This window comes from Leishmania donovani, chromosome 29 (genome assembly GCF_000227135.1).
Source record: "Leishmania donovani BPK282A1 complete genome, chromosome 29".
Classification (NCBI taxonomy): Eukaryota; Euglenozoa; class Kinetoplastea; order Trypanosomatida; family Trypanosomatidae; genus Leishmania; species Leishmania donovani.
The window spans coordinates 1,049,566-1,064,087 of NC_018256.1; the positions used below are offsets into that span (position 1 = coordinate 1,049,566).

Genomic DNA, 14,522 nt, shown 5'->3' on the forward strand with positions numbered 1-14,522 from the left:
GGGTGCTTGAGTCATCGAGAGAGAAAAAACGAAAAGCCCTTTAGGGCAATGGTATGCGAAGCGAGAGAGCAGGCAAGAGAAAACATCGGGTTGCGAAATCAGGTGAGAGGGGGAGGAGAATAGAGGAAAGGAAGCGAGGTGAGAAGGGGTAAAACAGCAAACGACAAAAACAGATAGAGAACGTTCGAACGTGTGCAGGAGGAAAAGGGAAACGCAACGAAAAGGCGTACGAAAAGAGAGAAAGGGAGTCGGGGTCGGGACACGGGGGAAGCCATGGATAGACATCACCGCCACGACCGGCACTTTCTATGTTGTTTGTTTCGCTAACAAAGTACGCAAACAGAACAGAAAAAAAAATGAGTATCCGTGTGAGAGCGCAGAGCGAAAAAGGGTGCCACTTGTGAGAAGTGAAAGGAGCAGCCGCGCAGCGCGGCACAAAGGAGGAGGAGCAGGGGAGGGTGGAGTGGGCTTCCTGGTGGGAATCACTGTGATGCTACACTAAACGCACAAGCAGATGACGTGATGAAATAGGGAGGTGGGAGGAAGGCAGCGTGTACATGTATGCCCTCTCTTCTTCCGTACTCCCAAACTTCATCCCGCGCCTCTCCCTGTGCCCCTTTCACGTCTGTTTGGCACCTCTCCCTTCTCAGTGTGTGCAACAGAAGAGAGACAAGCACAGATAGAAACAAATGCGTCTTGGAGAATGTGTTTTGCGCAATATGGGAGGGGGTGCATAAGAGGTTTGGGGATAAACATTCTTGAGCATGGGGAGGGAAGAGGTACACGTAGCTTGCCCCGGTCAGAAAGAGACCCTGAGAGACAGGCGTAAGCGCACATGCAGGCAGTAGTCAAGGTACGTCACCCTCTGCCCCTCCTATTCCTCTTTTCTTTTTTTTTCACACGCAACTACAAACCAAAACAGCAAGACATCACGCTCGGTGAGCGAGCAAGAGGAGAGTATGTGTGCAGGTGAGTGAGATTGGATTTAATCGGCTCAAACAGTGAAGTAACAAATCGAAGTCAGAAGATCGCAGCAAACAAGACAGTCCCAGCACATCAATCAAAAAAAAAAACAAGAGGGATGAGAGACACCCTTTACTGCGGAGTGGGGGATGGCGAGTGCGGTGAAAACAAAAGGCAGCGAAAAACAACGTAAACATTTTGGGTAAAAAGGCGGCGCACCAAACAGAGAAACCACAAAGCAGAACAAAAGGCCAAAGGAGAAGGAGCTGAGCGACACATCCAACACGCGAAGGGATAGCACAGCAACAACGAAAACAAAAAATAGCAATAAAGAAAGCAGCAGCAAGGAAGCAGGCAGGGGAGCGGCTCGATTAAACGCTCACATTCTCCTGATGCGTTTCTCCCACTGCTCATCTCTGTGAGGCGGCGCCAACAAAGAGGGGAATGTTGAGCGTCCAAAGTCCCTACCGTCTCCTTGTCTGCTGCACACCCTGATGGATTCTCTCTTTTCTTTTTCTCATTTCCATTGACGAACCCCCTCGCTCACCGCTCTGTTCGCTACCCCCGAGGAAAGTGAAGTTGGGCACGCTTGCCGCCCTCACCCGAATCTACCTGAAGGAAGCAAGGAGGATAGAGTGTACACGAGCGTAAAACGGGGAAGCACTTCACTTGTTTTGAAACTGAGGTGCGCGCTTCTCCACAAACGCGGTCATGCCCTCCTTTCTGTCGTGAGTAGAGAAGGTGGAGTTGAAAACCATAGACTCGTACGCCAAACCAGCCGCGAGCAACGTCTCCTGCGACTCGTTTACAGCCATTTTGGCCAGCTTCACGGCAATCTGGCTGTAGCTTGCAATCTTCTCCGCCATGAACATGGCCGTCGGCATCAGCTCCTCGTGTTTCACCACGCGCGACACAATCCCCGCGCGCTCCGCTTCCGCCGCCGTGTACGTGTTGCCCAAGAGAACCCACTCCATCGCACGAGCCTTGCCAATCATGCGCGTCAGACGCTGCGTGCCGCCCAGTCCTGGAATGGTCGCCAGCTTAATCTCAGGCTGTCCAAACTTCGCCTCTTCGCTTGCGACAATGATGTCGCAGGACATGGCCAGCTCACACCCACCGCCGAGAGCGAAACCATTGACCGCCGCAATGATCGGCTTGCCGATGGTACGGATGCGGGTCAATGCTTGGAAGTCGTTTGACAGGACGCCCTCGGAAAAGGTGCGATCCTTCATAGACTTAATATCAGCCCCCGCGACGAATGCGCGACCCTCGCCTGTGATGATGAACGCGGAGCACGAGGGGTCCTTGTCGTACTTTTCCAAGTTTTCCATGAGGCTCTCCGACACGGCCCTGTTGAGGGCATTAAGCTGGGTGGGGCGGTTGATAGTTAACGTAACCACAGGGCCGACCTGGCACGCCTTTACCACAGGCTGCGCGGCGCAGCGAATCAGGTGGGAGTAGCGGAACATCACCGGGGGGGGATGAGGAAGTGAAAGACACTCGATTAAGCTTCGCGGAGTGCGGAGGAGGGAGCGGAGGGAGCTGAAGCAGACTTGCGTGGACTTGCTGAAAAAGCAGCTTCGCGCGTGCGTCAGCCTTCGGTAGGTGTGGAAGTTAAGAAGTGAGATAGGGTGGGCAAAAGAAAAGAGAAGGACTAGAGAATCGAGGGGGAGAAGAGCAAGCGTGCCAACGGCAGGTGCTAAAGAGAGAAAAGGGACAGAGAAGCGCAAACAAGAAATCGAGTGAGTACAACAGCAGCGAGAAGACGCAGGGGGTGAAGATGGATGTAGAAGGGTGGAGACGTCCCGTTGGGCGTGCGTGGGCTCACAGATGCAAGCACCGCACGAAAGTGGAGCACGTGTGACAGGACCGTATGGAGCGCAGGCCCTATTGACCTCTTCGCTGAGGTCAAGGTCATCTCCGTTGGGCGAAGGCAACCTGCGAGGGGAAAACAAGGTTCCCGCAGGTACAGGGTGTGGGTCCACATCCTCTCTTCCCTTCAATTGCGCGCACGCTTGCGGCCAGCAACTCACAGTGGAGGGTCGGGAAACAGAACGATGCGCAGGGTGGGAGGGGGGTGAGGCGATGAGGAAGAAGGGATTTGCTCACATTATGCGTGTGTGTGTGTGTGTCTCTTGCATGTTGGATGTTGTGCTCTCTGAGCTATGCGGAGCGAAATAAGAACAAAACAAAAGCGAAAACACACAGGCATAGACAGACACGTCCATCGACGCACAACGACAACCACGAAAGAAAAATAACGAAACAGCTACGCAAATAGAACCAAATTCAAACGGAGAATAGGGTAAGAGGCACAGCGAGAGAGACACGCACACGCACACAGACATACCATAGAGCGAAAAGAGCGAAGGGAAGAAAACCTTATATATATGCTTGTCTCTATGTGATGAAGTGGAAGGGGGAGGGGGGGGGGCAAAGGAGAAGAGGAGGAGACCCAAAGAGAAGAGAGGCCAAAAGGGGGGAAAAAGAGCAAGAGAGAGAGAGGAGACACGTGTTCCACGAAGTGAAAGTGCAAAGGCCTTGACACCTTTTTTTTTCTCTTTCGTTACTGTCTCTTTCGGAGAGGAGGGGAGGAAGACAAAGCACGGGAGAAAAGGGGCCGCGCCAGAACAGGCAGGGAGAGGACGGGAAAGAAGATGAAGGGAGAAACGGAGGGAGGGAGGGAAAAGCAGAAGAAACAAAAGAGACCGGTTCATGCATCCAATCTGAACGAGAGGAGAGGAAAGGGGAGAGAGTGTGAGCTGGTTCAAACCACCGGCTCAGCAAGACCTCGCCGCGCATTCGCTGCGCTGCTCCATAAAACACAAAAAAGGGGGAGGAGAGTACGGCGGTCACATCCTTTTGTGTTCCCTTGGCATCCTACAAGAAACGCGCTTGCAGGAGTGCGTGTAGGGTTTCTTTTTGTTGGTGCTGCTTCTGCCTTCACATCATGTGTTTCCCAACCTTGCTCTTCTCCCGGTCTTCCGTCATCTGTTTGATATGTGCTGTAGTGTACACAGAGACGGCCCCATACTGAGCCAGGAGCCCGGCGTAGGCGAAGGAGAAAGGAAGGGGAGCGACCAAAAGAAGGATAGCAGCAAAGATGCAGAGAGCAATACTGCGTGGTGTGCCTACATCATTCGCCGGCGAACGCACCGTGCGTGAAACTTGGCACAGCGCACCTTTCTTCTTCGTATGTACATGTGTTCCTGTGTTTCGACGCCTCAAAAAGGAAAAGGGAGGCATGAGTGTGTATAATCTCGAAGGTCTGCTTGTGAGAGAACGAGAGAAAAGGGAAGAAGGTAAAACCGAAACAAAACCACCGGGAAAAAGGCAAAACAGCGCATCGTCATCATGCTGTAACAACAGGCACACTCGCGCACGTCATCTCCTTCCTCTTTTCCTCTCCCCAGTCACGCAAGGGTATAGAAAGGGTAGGCAGGGAGGGAAGTGAAAGGTGGAACCAGCACGCCAATATTAAACAAAAACGTAAAGCAGAACGAAAGCAACCTCCGCGAAGAAGCGCAAAAATCTCACTCCGGTATCCTACACACACGCACGCAGTGGGGTGTGGCAGTATCGCGAGAAACAGCACGGAAGGGTTGAGTAGTAGAATTGGAAGAAAGGTGCGCTTCATGTGAGCACACACGTGGCAGAGAGTGTATGCCATACCTTTGTGAATCCTGCTGCCTTGTACATGGCATTGCCACAGCGGCCCTTCGTAGTAAAGAACAACAACAAATAATGAAAAGACGACAGTCATAAATAGCAGACTAGAACACAACCTAGGAGTAGGGCAAGTCCATGCAAAAGAGAACGAAGAAAAAAAAGGAAAGCAGGTGGAAAATAAAAAGCAGCCAACATTGAAGAAAAGCGCTGCACACCACCTTTCCTTGTAAGAGGAAAGCAGATACAAGGCAGAAGTGAAGAGGCTAAATCTCTCCGCCACTACAGCACCATCTTATCAAGCTGGGCTTTTACATCCTTCTCCAAAGACTCCTGTGATCGAGTCACTTCCTTCTCCTTCTGTGCGTTGTTATTGATGAGGCGGGTCATCTGCTCCACTGCCATCTTGACCATCGCCACAGCACTTTCGGTGGTTACCCCATCGAAGAATCGGTGCTGAAGCAGCTCTGCGCACGTTGGGCGGGTGTCCGGGTCACGCTCGAGGCACTGTTTCACAAAGTCTTTCACATCGTCGGAAAACGCGCCGGACTTGGGAAGCGTCGGTGTGCTTCCGTTGGCCATCTTACCGAGCAGCTGGTAGAGATTCATCTCCTCCGGCGGCGCCCAGGGGTTCTTGCCGGTGACAGCACCGATCATGGTGAGTCCCAGTGACCAGACATCGCTGCTAAAACCGTACATGCCTTGCTCCAACCTCTCGGGGGCCATGAAGCACATGGTGCCAACGTACGTTGACGACACAGCCAGCGTTTGAATCAGCTTCGACACGCCAAAGTCAGCAATCTTTACGTGGCCAGTTTCGCTGATGAGCAGGTTGCTCGGCTTCAGGTCACGGTGCAGAACACGCTTCACATCATGCAGGTAAACCAGGCCAGACACCACCTGGAAGAAGACTGCCTTCAGGAGTGCCTCGTTGAGCCCGCCCCAAAACAGTCCGAGGTCCTTCACTGTGTACGGCATCCACTCCATCGGGATCACAATTGCGTCGTCCTCAGCATCCCAAAAGGCGCCGTAGTTGTTCATCACATACGGAGAATCGCCGCGGGCCATGAAAACCTGCAGCTCACGGTCCACCTCGTCTCTATGCGCCTTTGAAGAGATGGGAATACGCTTCAAGGCAATCGATGTGCCATTTTTGAGGCGCGCGAAAAAGACGTCGCCGCTCGCTCCAGCGCCGACGTTGCGCTTCGATGAGTAGTCAATGTCGTCCTTCTTCACAGTACTCGGCAACTCGCGGCCGTCTTTTGTGTACATGCCGGCCTCATTGAAGAGGAAGGCGCGGAACTGCAGAGAGTTGTTGCTGTTGATTTGATAAGACTTCGAGTCCTGCTGGAACTTTTCCACAACTGCCGCATCCAGTGCGAGAGCGGGTCGATTCTTCATTGCTATTAAAATGAAGCTATTATGATTGCTTCTTGTCGAGAATGCAGTGATTAGAAACCCTGTTTATTTTGCAGCCGTTTTCATTTTTATTTTTAGGGGGAGAGAGAGAAGAAAAGAAATTCTGAGAGAAGCAGCGATAAAGCAACAACACAATCGTGCGTTGTGAAGAGAGGAGCTGTCGTTTCTCCTCGGAACTGCGCGCCATATGCAGGTTCAGTCTGCGTCCTCAACGCTTGTCCGACTGACTCACGCGAAGCGCAGAAAAAAAAAGAGTAGCACAAACGTCTCAATCAACACCCCGAAAAGTCAAGAGGGACCTTGCGTTCGAGCACATACAGTGAAAGATAGAAGTAAAGGGGCAGCCTTTCCAAGCGCTTCATGTTAGGGAACGGCCATGGCTTCGCACGCGGCATCAGAAGGCAGACAAGCAGAGCGTTTTCATTTTCGCAACGAGTGGGAAGCAAACAAGCACGTAGCGATAGGGTAAAGAGTAAGTAAAGACACACTAAGGGAGAGCACAGGGACTGCACACAAAACAATAAGCAACAAACGCGGCAGAGTCGCGTCATGACTCTCAGGACCTTCCTCAGTGAAACAAATCGTCAAGATTCACGGATCCTCGCCCCTGCCCTTCAGTCGGTAAGCTTACCCTAGCAGATGGGTCCGCTGGCGATGGAGCCGCAAGAAGAGACGACGCCCCTGATGAGACACCTGCACCTCCATTAAAAAGATTTGTCTCAATGTTGGTCGCCACACCTGCCGCAGCGGCTGCTGCTCTCTGCTCTCGCAAAATTCGACGTTTCTCCTCTGACAACTGATGAGACACTTTCTGCGAGTTCTTTATGGACAGCAGGTTCGCTGCGATCGCTTTACCAATTGCCGAGAGCTCACTAAAAAGCTGACCGAGCTGCACAAAGAAGACGTTGGACGACGCCCAGCCGGTCATCGACGACTGTTCAAGAGCAAAATGAGTTGCCGTCATGGCATTTCCGAGAGAATCAATGTACTTCCGACCAAGACTCTCTAGCGCCTCCGATTCCTTCACGCAGTTGAGTTCTGCGTACCGTACAGCCGGGTCTTCCCTGGACGTGGCGCGAGACATGGCGTGCATCATTTCGTTCTCCTTCATCTGAAGGCGACGACGCTGGCGGTCGAAGTCTGTGAGTGCAGCCGCGACATTGCACGACGTGTCTGCGTTCACTTTCTCGATCTCCTTTATGGCGGTGCGTGTCACATCCACACACGTGGTTTTCGAGGCGCTGAAGTCATCAAGAAACCGTTTTAACTGACTGCTGGCCTCGCGAATCTGCCGAAAATATTGTCCCACTTGCGGGGCATCTGAGTCGCCGGCATTGGCGCGACCGTCGACTTCCATGTCACAGCAGCGATGAAACTGCTCCAGTGTGCCCAGCAGCCCGTCGATTTTCCGCGCCAACTTCTCGGTCGACTCAGTAATTCCTTCGAAATCGTCGACAAGCTGCAGTAAACAGCGGCGAGTCTCGTTTACAGCCGCGGAGCGCTTCTCATATTCTTCATCTCTAGTGCGCTCGAACACGCCAAAAAGCGACAGAAGGGATAATTTTCCTGTGGTTACCAGATGATGCAAGCCATTCGCACCCCTGAACCTCTCCAGTGATGTACCAAGTGTGTAAAGCAGGTCCTGGACGCTGCGCGTAGTTTGCTGAAGATTCATCGTTGCTAACTGGGGTGCGTTTAGAAATATGTAGTGGAAAGATGAAAGCGTCTCTTCTCCACTTTGCAGATGTATTTATTTTCTCTTTTCCTCGCTCAATGAGAAGCAACAGAAAATTGAAAAGCGCAGAGCATATACAACAGTTGAGATGAAAAGCTAAGCGAGCCTATATACAGGGAAAGGCAAAGTGATAAAGAGCAGCTGCTGACCGCTACCTGCTCACAAAGTGCTGTCGGCCAAGTTCCTTGTACACTTGTTGCCTTACAAACATCTAAGGTGATAGGGTTCCAGACTTTTTAGCATATCCTCGCTGAGACAGCAAGAGGAAAACTCGCCTTTTGTTTTTTACCCTTCTTGCGTTAACCTTCCTCTCATGATGTTTAGTGCCGTATCGCAGCGTTTAGTCCGCCTCGACCGCCAGGAACGGGTCCTGATAAATGGTGTCGAGAGCCTCGGTGACCTCCATCACAGCCTCTGGATCTGAAGAAAAGTTCTCTGTGAAGAAGGCAAAAAACGAGTCGGTGCGCGCGCGCTCAGTGCCAGACTTCCACTTGACTGGATGCAGAGAGGTCGTTTTCATGTCCGTGTCAACCTCTCGTGAGACCTCGCCCTCCTCGACAAACATGTTCTGACGGAAGGTAAAGATGATCTTCCGGTAGAGCTTATTCTCGCTGATACGGGTCACTACTTGAAAATCTGTGACAGCGCGAATAATCTTAGGATCAATGGTGCCGTTCAGCAGCGTTGCGATCGGTGTCTCAGGAGACGATAGCACACCGGACCAAAAGTTGGTGACACCCTTGAGAAGCTCACGGCGCTCCATCAGGAGAGGCTCCATCTTGCTGCGGTACTCGAGGCGCAGGGCAGTTGCCTCTTCATCACACTTACGATCAATGCTCACCAAGTCGTCGGTGAACTTTGAGATCGCTTGCGCGGCACATTGCGAAAGCTCCATTGCAGACAAAGAAAAAGGAAGAGGGGGCTCGATATCAGGTTGTTTTCAGCTTTGGGTGAAGAAAAAGGTGAACGGATGGCGGCACAGAAGAGTAATGCGCACGCAAAGTGCGGCGGGAAGCACAAGCAGCATAACCAGTAGTCAGAAGTACATGCAGTCATCAGTTTCTTTTCTCCGGGCCTCACCTCATCAATCGCAATCATATATCGAGCCCATTATTGCCGTTCTCGTTGCTTTCGTCTCGTCAGCTAGATACGCTTTCGAGGATAGTCGTTTGACCTAGTTTACAAGACTAAACAATCGCGTCTTTCCTTTCGCTTTGTTTCTGTTGTTGCACTTGAAGACGTTGGAAATGACACTCGAAGGGTAAGAGTTCGAGCAAGCTCGATGAGCAGCTCAGATACGCTTGGCGCACGCAACGCCAATTTTGCACGCAAGTCGTATGCCATTGTAGAGAAGCGGATAGGCAGGGGCTTGATCAGCACCGTTCTGCTCCCCTAGCTCTTGGTGATGCTTCTCCTCATCTCTAAACTTCACAATGTAGCTTTTAACATCCGCCCAGGCCTCCTTCTCGGCTTCGCTCTCTTTAATATCGGAGCACCTGTCCTCGAGCACCTCGAGCTCGCGGAGCTGATCGTTATAGTGGTTGAAAATGGTAGTTTCAACAGCTGCATGGCAGCACATCATCGCACCCTTGCCTAGCGCTGCCGTCCCAGCACCCAAGGCAAATGCTCCGAGTTTGAAAAGGGGATCAAGCGAAGTGGTCCGCACACCGTGCTGCTTGGCAAGCTCAGACATCACTCGCTGGTGGACAAGTTCGTCGGCCAGGATTTCTTGCGTGATTGGGAACGCATCGTCCAGTGGCGACATCCACTCAAGCTGGTGCCTCGCAATACGAACAGCGGCCACCTCACCTGCATGATCGACGCGGACAACTTCATCAATCTTCTGTTGCTTCAAAGGAATCGCAAAAACGGGCCCGAGGGCCACCAGGGACGGATGAAAAAGAGATTTCATTGATAATGAATGTGCATTGTTGCTGACAAAAAAAGATGAGGATGAAATAACAGAGAGTACTAATAAGTGCAAGCGGCACCACAGCTGGGGAAAGAAGGATTTCGGCACTGAACAGAGGCGAGGAGCTCTCTCACCGCAGGCCAGAGTCAGCGTGTAACGAGCGCCTCAAAGCCCTGCTGCCGTACCGTGGCAAAGCAGTATCTGTGCAGCGCATGGTAGCAGCTGCCACTGCCTGTGCCACTTTTTCCGAGGGGAGCTGCACGGGAGCATCACCTCAAGTAAAGGGAGAGGGTCCACACTGTCATCAAGAGCATCAATCAAAAAGTTTGTATCAAGAAAGTCAAGGCCTTCCTGCTACCTCACTCGCCTCCTCATTCACTTTTGAAATGAGAAGCTGCACAACGCAAAGGAGGTGCAAGAACTTCTGCTTCTTGCTAGTCCGCAGTTTTCGCAATCGTAAACAGGGCAGGTGTTAAGAGAATGCATACGCGAGCTGGGGGGGGGTAGTACTGATGGGAACGCAAGTCTGTTCAACAGTGTTCGCAGTATACTTCAACGTGACACAAAAGACCTATGTGCCCCCCCCGTCTGTTGCATGATCAACTGGGAAGCAAGTTTATCGCCTTGAGAACAGCAGGAACAAGAGTGGACAAAAGCTTTTATGCGGGTCCAGCTTCTGATGCGCGCAGTGGCGGGTTCTGTCAGCCGCTTTTCCATTTTCATCAAAAGAACTCTTCGCCGACGAAAATAGTGGAATACTAGTGAAGAGAACCATACATTGTTGACAAAAGTGGATAGCAACTTTGAAGGTCACGACCAGGCACCTCCGTGGAAAGCCTTTCTGTTTTGAGCGCAGAAAGACGGATGTCACGCCTGTAACTCCAGCCGTTGATACCTGTTGACAGCTTCCGCTGTGAGACCTTGTAGCTGTGTTCTTATCAGAGCGGTCTTTGTAGTTCCAAGTTCAAGAGTTGTGAGGGGCTTGCCATGCTAATCAGCGTGGCTTTCCTTCATCTCAGCTCATCTGTTCGGCAATTTTCGGCTGAGCAGAATGCTCCTCACCCGTGAACAAAATGCGAAAGGAAATACCATCATCCAGAGTGAGGCAGGCCTGCTGCTTGCTCGTGGTAGCTACGGAACCTTGTTCGTGACGTCAAGAAAAATATACCATCCACACAGCAGTGTGTTCAAAGTGAGTTCTTCTGACATCCTTACCCCTATGAATGAGACGTTGGCGCACTGTGACGAAGGCGCACAGTCTCACCGGTTGTCTGCTAGTTACTCACGCACACACACACACACACATATATATATATATATATATATATATATATATGCAGCTGAGCCTTTTAAAAATCTGTACTCCCCAGTCCTATGCGTATAGACTTAATTAGTAATTCTCTTTGTGCTTCCTTCACACTATCTCTCATTTGCTCCTGTTGCATTTCGTTTGCCCCGTCCCGCTGCGCCCCGTAGCAGATTTTTTTTCCCCGCAACTCTCCCCGCAGTCTGTTTTTCTCGTAGTGACAAAATGGCGACCATTATGTCTGAGTACGTTGTGCAGATGGCAAAGGAATTTGTCAACTTTATGAACCAAGCCATCACTCCGTTTCACGTTGTGCAAACAGTTGCCGAAATGCTGAAGGGCGCCGGGTACACGCAGCTTCATGAGGAAAAGGCTTGGCCAGAAATAACTCCCGGGGGCAAGTACTACTTGATGCGCAATGGCACCAGCATCATTGCGTTTTCAGTCGGAGGAAAATTTGACCCGATGAACGGTGTAAAGATTGTTGGCGCGCACACGGATTCCCCCAATTTTCTGCTGAAGCCACGCACAAAATCAACCGCTGCTGATTACCAGCGCGTTGCAGTGCAGTGCTACGGTGGCGGCCTGTGGCACTCGTGGTTTGATCGTGATTTGACGGTTGCCGGCCGCGTTATGATTTCACGAGAACGCCTGGAGCAGAAAATCATCAAGATCGACAAACCAATAATGCGTATCCCAAATCTCGCTATTCATTTGACCTCTGCCAAGGATCGCGAAGCGTTTTCGCCCAACAAGGAGTCTCATCTGATCCCTATTATATCTACGCAGATAGCCGCGAAGATTGCGGAGTGTGACGACAAGGACGCGTCGAATCCGAATCACTGTGTTTCCTTGATGAAGGCGATCGCGAGCGTTGCTGGATGCAGCGCGGATGAAATTGTCGATTTCGATTTGAGTGTGATTGACACCCAACCAGCAGTGATTGGAGGTATTCATGATGAGTTTATCTTCTCGCCGCGCCTCGACAATCTGATCTCGTGCTATTGTGCTGTGAAGGCGATTGTCGAGGCTGGCTCTTTGGAAAATGATACGATGATGCGGATGGTGTGTTTGTTCGATCACGAAGAGTGTGGTTCCAGCTCATCCCAAGGTGCTGCCGGCTCACTGGTTCCTGATGTTATTGAGCACATTGTAAGCAACAAAACCCTTCGTGCAACGTTGGTCGCCAATTCGTTTCTTCTCTCTGTCGATGGCGCACATGGATGCCACCCGAACTACGCTGACAAACACGAAAATGCTCACCGACCAGCTCTCCATGGAGGACCTGTTATCAAATACAATGCAAACGTCCGTTATGCGACCAACGGATTGACAGCAGCCGTAGTGAAGGATATGGCGAAGAAGGCTGACATACCCATCCAAGAGTTTGTGGTGCGAAATGACTCTCCCTGCGGATCCACCATCGGGCCCATTCTGTCTTCTCTGTCCGGTATAAAAACTGCTGATATTGGCAACCCCATGATCAGCATGCACAGTATCCGGGAGATGTGTGGTACTGTTGATGTCTACTACCTGACGAAGCTGATTGAATCCTTTTTTGTCAATTACCAAAGCCCACATGAGTAGTTGGCCACAAACGCTGCCAAATCGTCGAATCAGCTTTCTCGACTCTCTAACACATTCATCTTTCTTCATGTAGTGATGACAAAGTGCTAGGTCCCGGCTTTGAGTTTAGTGAATGACTTTCTCTCTTTGACGAGAACATACTGACTGCTTGCGAAGCTGTCAACTTCTGCTTACCTGTGGCGAGGCTCGACAGCTTCTAAAGCGGTAGATACCGCTGAAATGTTGCTACTGCGGCCCTTTTCATTCATCTTCACTCTCTTTCTCTTTTGCGATTCTGGCTCACTTTTACTTGAGAAAACTGGTTGAATGCCGGAAAATGTGTGTGCAGTGACAGGTTTTCCTTTTGACGTTCGGAAAAGCTGTTGAGGCATTTTTTACTATCTTTCTTTCCCCCCTTGTTGTTCTTTGGTCTTTTCGGCGGGTTTCCATTGCTTCTCTCCAAACAAATTTTCAGATTCACGCGCTGATGATGCGCAGCCACTGTCATGACGCTACAGATTCGTGACCAAAGATAGCTGAAGTAAGCCTGCCGAGTACAGCGGAGGGGGATCGCTGCACCGTCACCACGTTTTTGAGTCCAAAGGCCTCAATTTTACGTGACGGGGGTTTCCAATATAGCGAGAGGTGCTTATTTTATGTGAGACGACCCTTTCTGAATGAGGCAACAGCAACTGGTGAACTATAAGTTACAGGCGCAGCATTTCTCTGCTCATCTTGAGCGGTTCGCCCGTCGCTGTTTGAGCGTGCTGCTGGTGACTTACTATTTTGCACTCGCTTACTCTCTCCACTCATCTTTATGCTTCTTTGCAACGTAACGCACTTTCTTCGAATTCAACAAACGCCCCCACACAATGCTCACATGTAACCAACTCAAACTTAACACTGCCAACCCCACAATCACAGTTCCTAGAAGTTCAACAAAATGGGCCGCTTCAAGCCTCTCGCCGTGAAGAAGAAGTACGCAAAGAAGATGAACCAGAACAAGCCGGTTCCCTACTGGATTCGTCTGCGTACTGGCAACCGCATCAAGTGGAACGAGAAGCGCCGCCATTGGCGCCGCACGAAGCTGAACTACTAAGGTTTATTACCTCCAGGAGCGAATGTACTTTTATTTTCATTAGTTCGCGCCATGTAATTGGCTCTATTTAAAACGAAGCAAAGCAATTCTCTACCAAGGAAGCCTACAAAGCTTTCTATTTTCGAAACACCTTTGCAGCTTTCCCACTTATGGTAAAGCCGTCTCCTCCCACTGCGGTTGCAATAAAGGAAAATGACGTCTTTCGAGGAGAAAAAGGCAGATGCGGCACATTGCGTGCTTTTCGCCTACACCGGCCACAGCTTGCATTCCGACTGCGTAGAAAGTAGCGGAAAAATGTCCTTCAGGACTGTGTCTGTTGTTCTGCTCTCCATTTTCGTATCGCTATAAAATCCCTTTCTCTTGTTTCAAAACAGCGGTGCCTCTGCAGCATTTCTGGTACCCAAGATTATTCCCCTCGGTGGGGAAGAAACGACAGCTACTACCTGTTATCATTTGTAAGAAATAGACAAAGTATCTCAAACAGGACATGAGCGTTGTAGCCGACCCTACGTCGCGCGTGCAGGTGTCTGTTCGTGTCCGCCCTTTGGGAAAAGGGGACCAGAGAAGTGGTAAAATTGTAGTGCGCGGTGCCGAGGGCGGTGATGTCGTCGTGGATGACGAGCAAAGGACGAAGCGTGTGTACCACTTCGACCATGTGTTCAGTGGCGGCCAGGCGGAGGTGTTCGAGGCTATCGGGCGGCCGATGCTGAGGGAGGCATACAAGGGGTTCAACGTGTGCCTGTTTGCGTACGGGCAGACGGGGAGCGGAAAGACGTACAGCCTGCTCGGGGACATGGGGTGCGAGGAGCGCGCGGGGGTGGCGCCGCGTTTTGTGCGGTGCCTGTTCGACGAGGCG

At 51.2% G+C, this 14,522-nt stretch overlaps 8 protein-coding genes across 8 annotated transcripts; 3 read left to right on the top strand and 5 right to left on the bottom strand.

The window, feature by feature from the left end:
- Window positions 1-1,628: 1,628 nt before the first annotated feature.
- On the bottom strand, window positions 1,629-2,432 carry LDBPK_292420 (enoyl-CoA hydratase/isomerase-like protein; the record flags this gene model as incomplete). The annotated part of the gene is made up of 1 exon (XM_003862612.1): window positions 1,629-2,432. The coding sequence occupies one exon, from the start codon at window positions 2,430-2,432 to the stop codon at window positions 1,629-1,631; it is 804 nt and encodes a 267-aa protein (XP_003862660.1).
- Window positions 2,433-4,911: 2,479 nt separating this feature from the next.
- LDBPK_292430 (mitogen activated protein kinase, putative) lies at window positions 4,912-6,030 on the bottom strand (the record flags this gene model as incomplete). Its single annotated transcript, XM_003862613.1, has 1 exon — window positions 4,912-6,030. The coding sequence occupies one exon, from the start codon at window positions 6,028-6,030 to the stop codon at window positions 4,912-4,914; it is 1,119 nt and encodes a 372-aa protein (XP_003862661.1).
- A 586-nt stretch (window positions 6,031-6,616) lies between these two features.
- Window positions 6,617-7,723, bottom strand: LDBPK_292440 (hypothetical protein, conserved; the record flags this gene model as incomplete). The annotated part of the gene is made up of 1 exon (XM_003862614.1): window positions 6,617-7,723. The coding sequence occupies one exon, from the start codon at window positions 7,721-7,723 to the stop codon at window positions 6,617-6,619; it is 1,107 nt and encodes a 368-aa protein (XP_003862662.1).
- Window positions 7,724-8,123: 400 nt separating this feature from the next.
- On the bottom strand, window positions 8,124-8,678 carry LDBPK_292450 (hypothetical protein, conserved; the record flags this gene model as incomplete). The annotated part of the gene is made up of 1 exon (XM_003862615.1): window positions 8,124-8,678. One exon carries the CDS (start codon window positions 8,676-8,678, stop codon window positions 8,124-8,126), a length of 555 nt encoding a protein of 184 aa, XP_003862663.1.
- A 396-nt stretch (window positions 8,679-9,074) lies between these two features.
- Window positions 9,075-9,695, bottom strand: LDBPK_292460 (hypothetical protein, conserved; the record flags this gene model as incomplete). Its single annotated transcript, XM_003862616.1, has 1 exon — window positions 9,075-9,695. The coding sequence occupies one exon, from the start codon at window positions 9,693-9,695 to the stop codon at window positions 9,075-9,077; it is 621 nt and encodes a 206-aa protein (XP_003862664.1).
- A 1,531-nt stretch (window positions 9,696-11,226) lies between these two features.
- Window positions 11,227-12,588, top strand: LDBPK_292470 (aspartyl aminopeptidase, putative; the record flags this gene model as incomplete). The annotated part of the gene is made up of 1 exon (XM_003862617.1): window positions 11,227-12,588. The coding sequence occupies one exon, from the start codon at window positions 11,227-11,229 to the stop codon at window positions 12,586-12,588; it is 1,362 nt and encodes a 453-aa protein (XP_003862665.1).
- Window positions 12,589-13,510: 922 nt separating this feature from the next.
- LDBPK_292480 (60S ribosomal protein L39, putative) lies at window positions 13,511-13,666 on the top strand (the record flags this gene model as incomplete). Its single annotated transcript, XM_003862618.1, has 1 exon — window positions 13,511-13,666. The coding sequence occupies one exon, from the start codon at window positions 13,511-13,513 to the stop codon at window positions 13,664-13,666; it is 156 nt and encodes a 51-aa protein (XP_003862666.1).
- Window positions 13,667-14,153: 487 nt separating this feature from the next.
- LDBPK_292490 (kinesin, putative) lies at window positions 14,154-14,522 on the top strand (the record flags this gene model as incomplete). Its single annotated transcript, XM_003862619.1, has 1 exon — window positions 14,154-14,522. A coding segment is annotated over one exon (369 nt), but the record flags the coding sequence as incomplete, so codon positions are not given.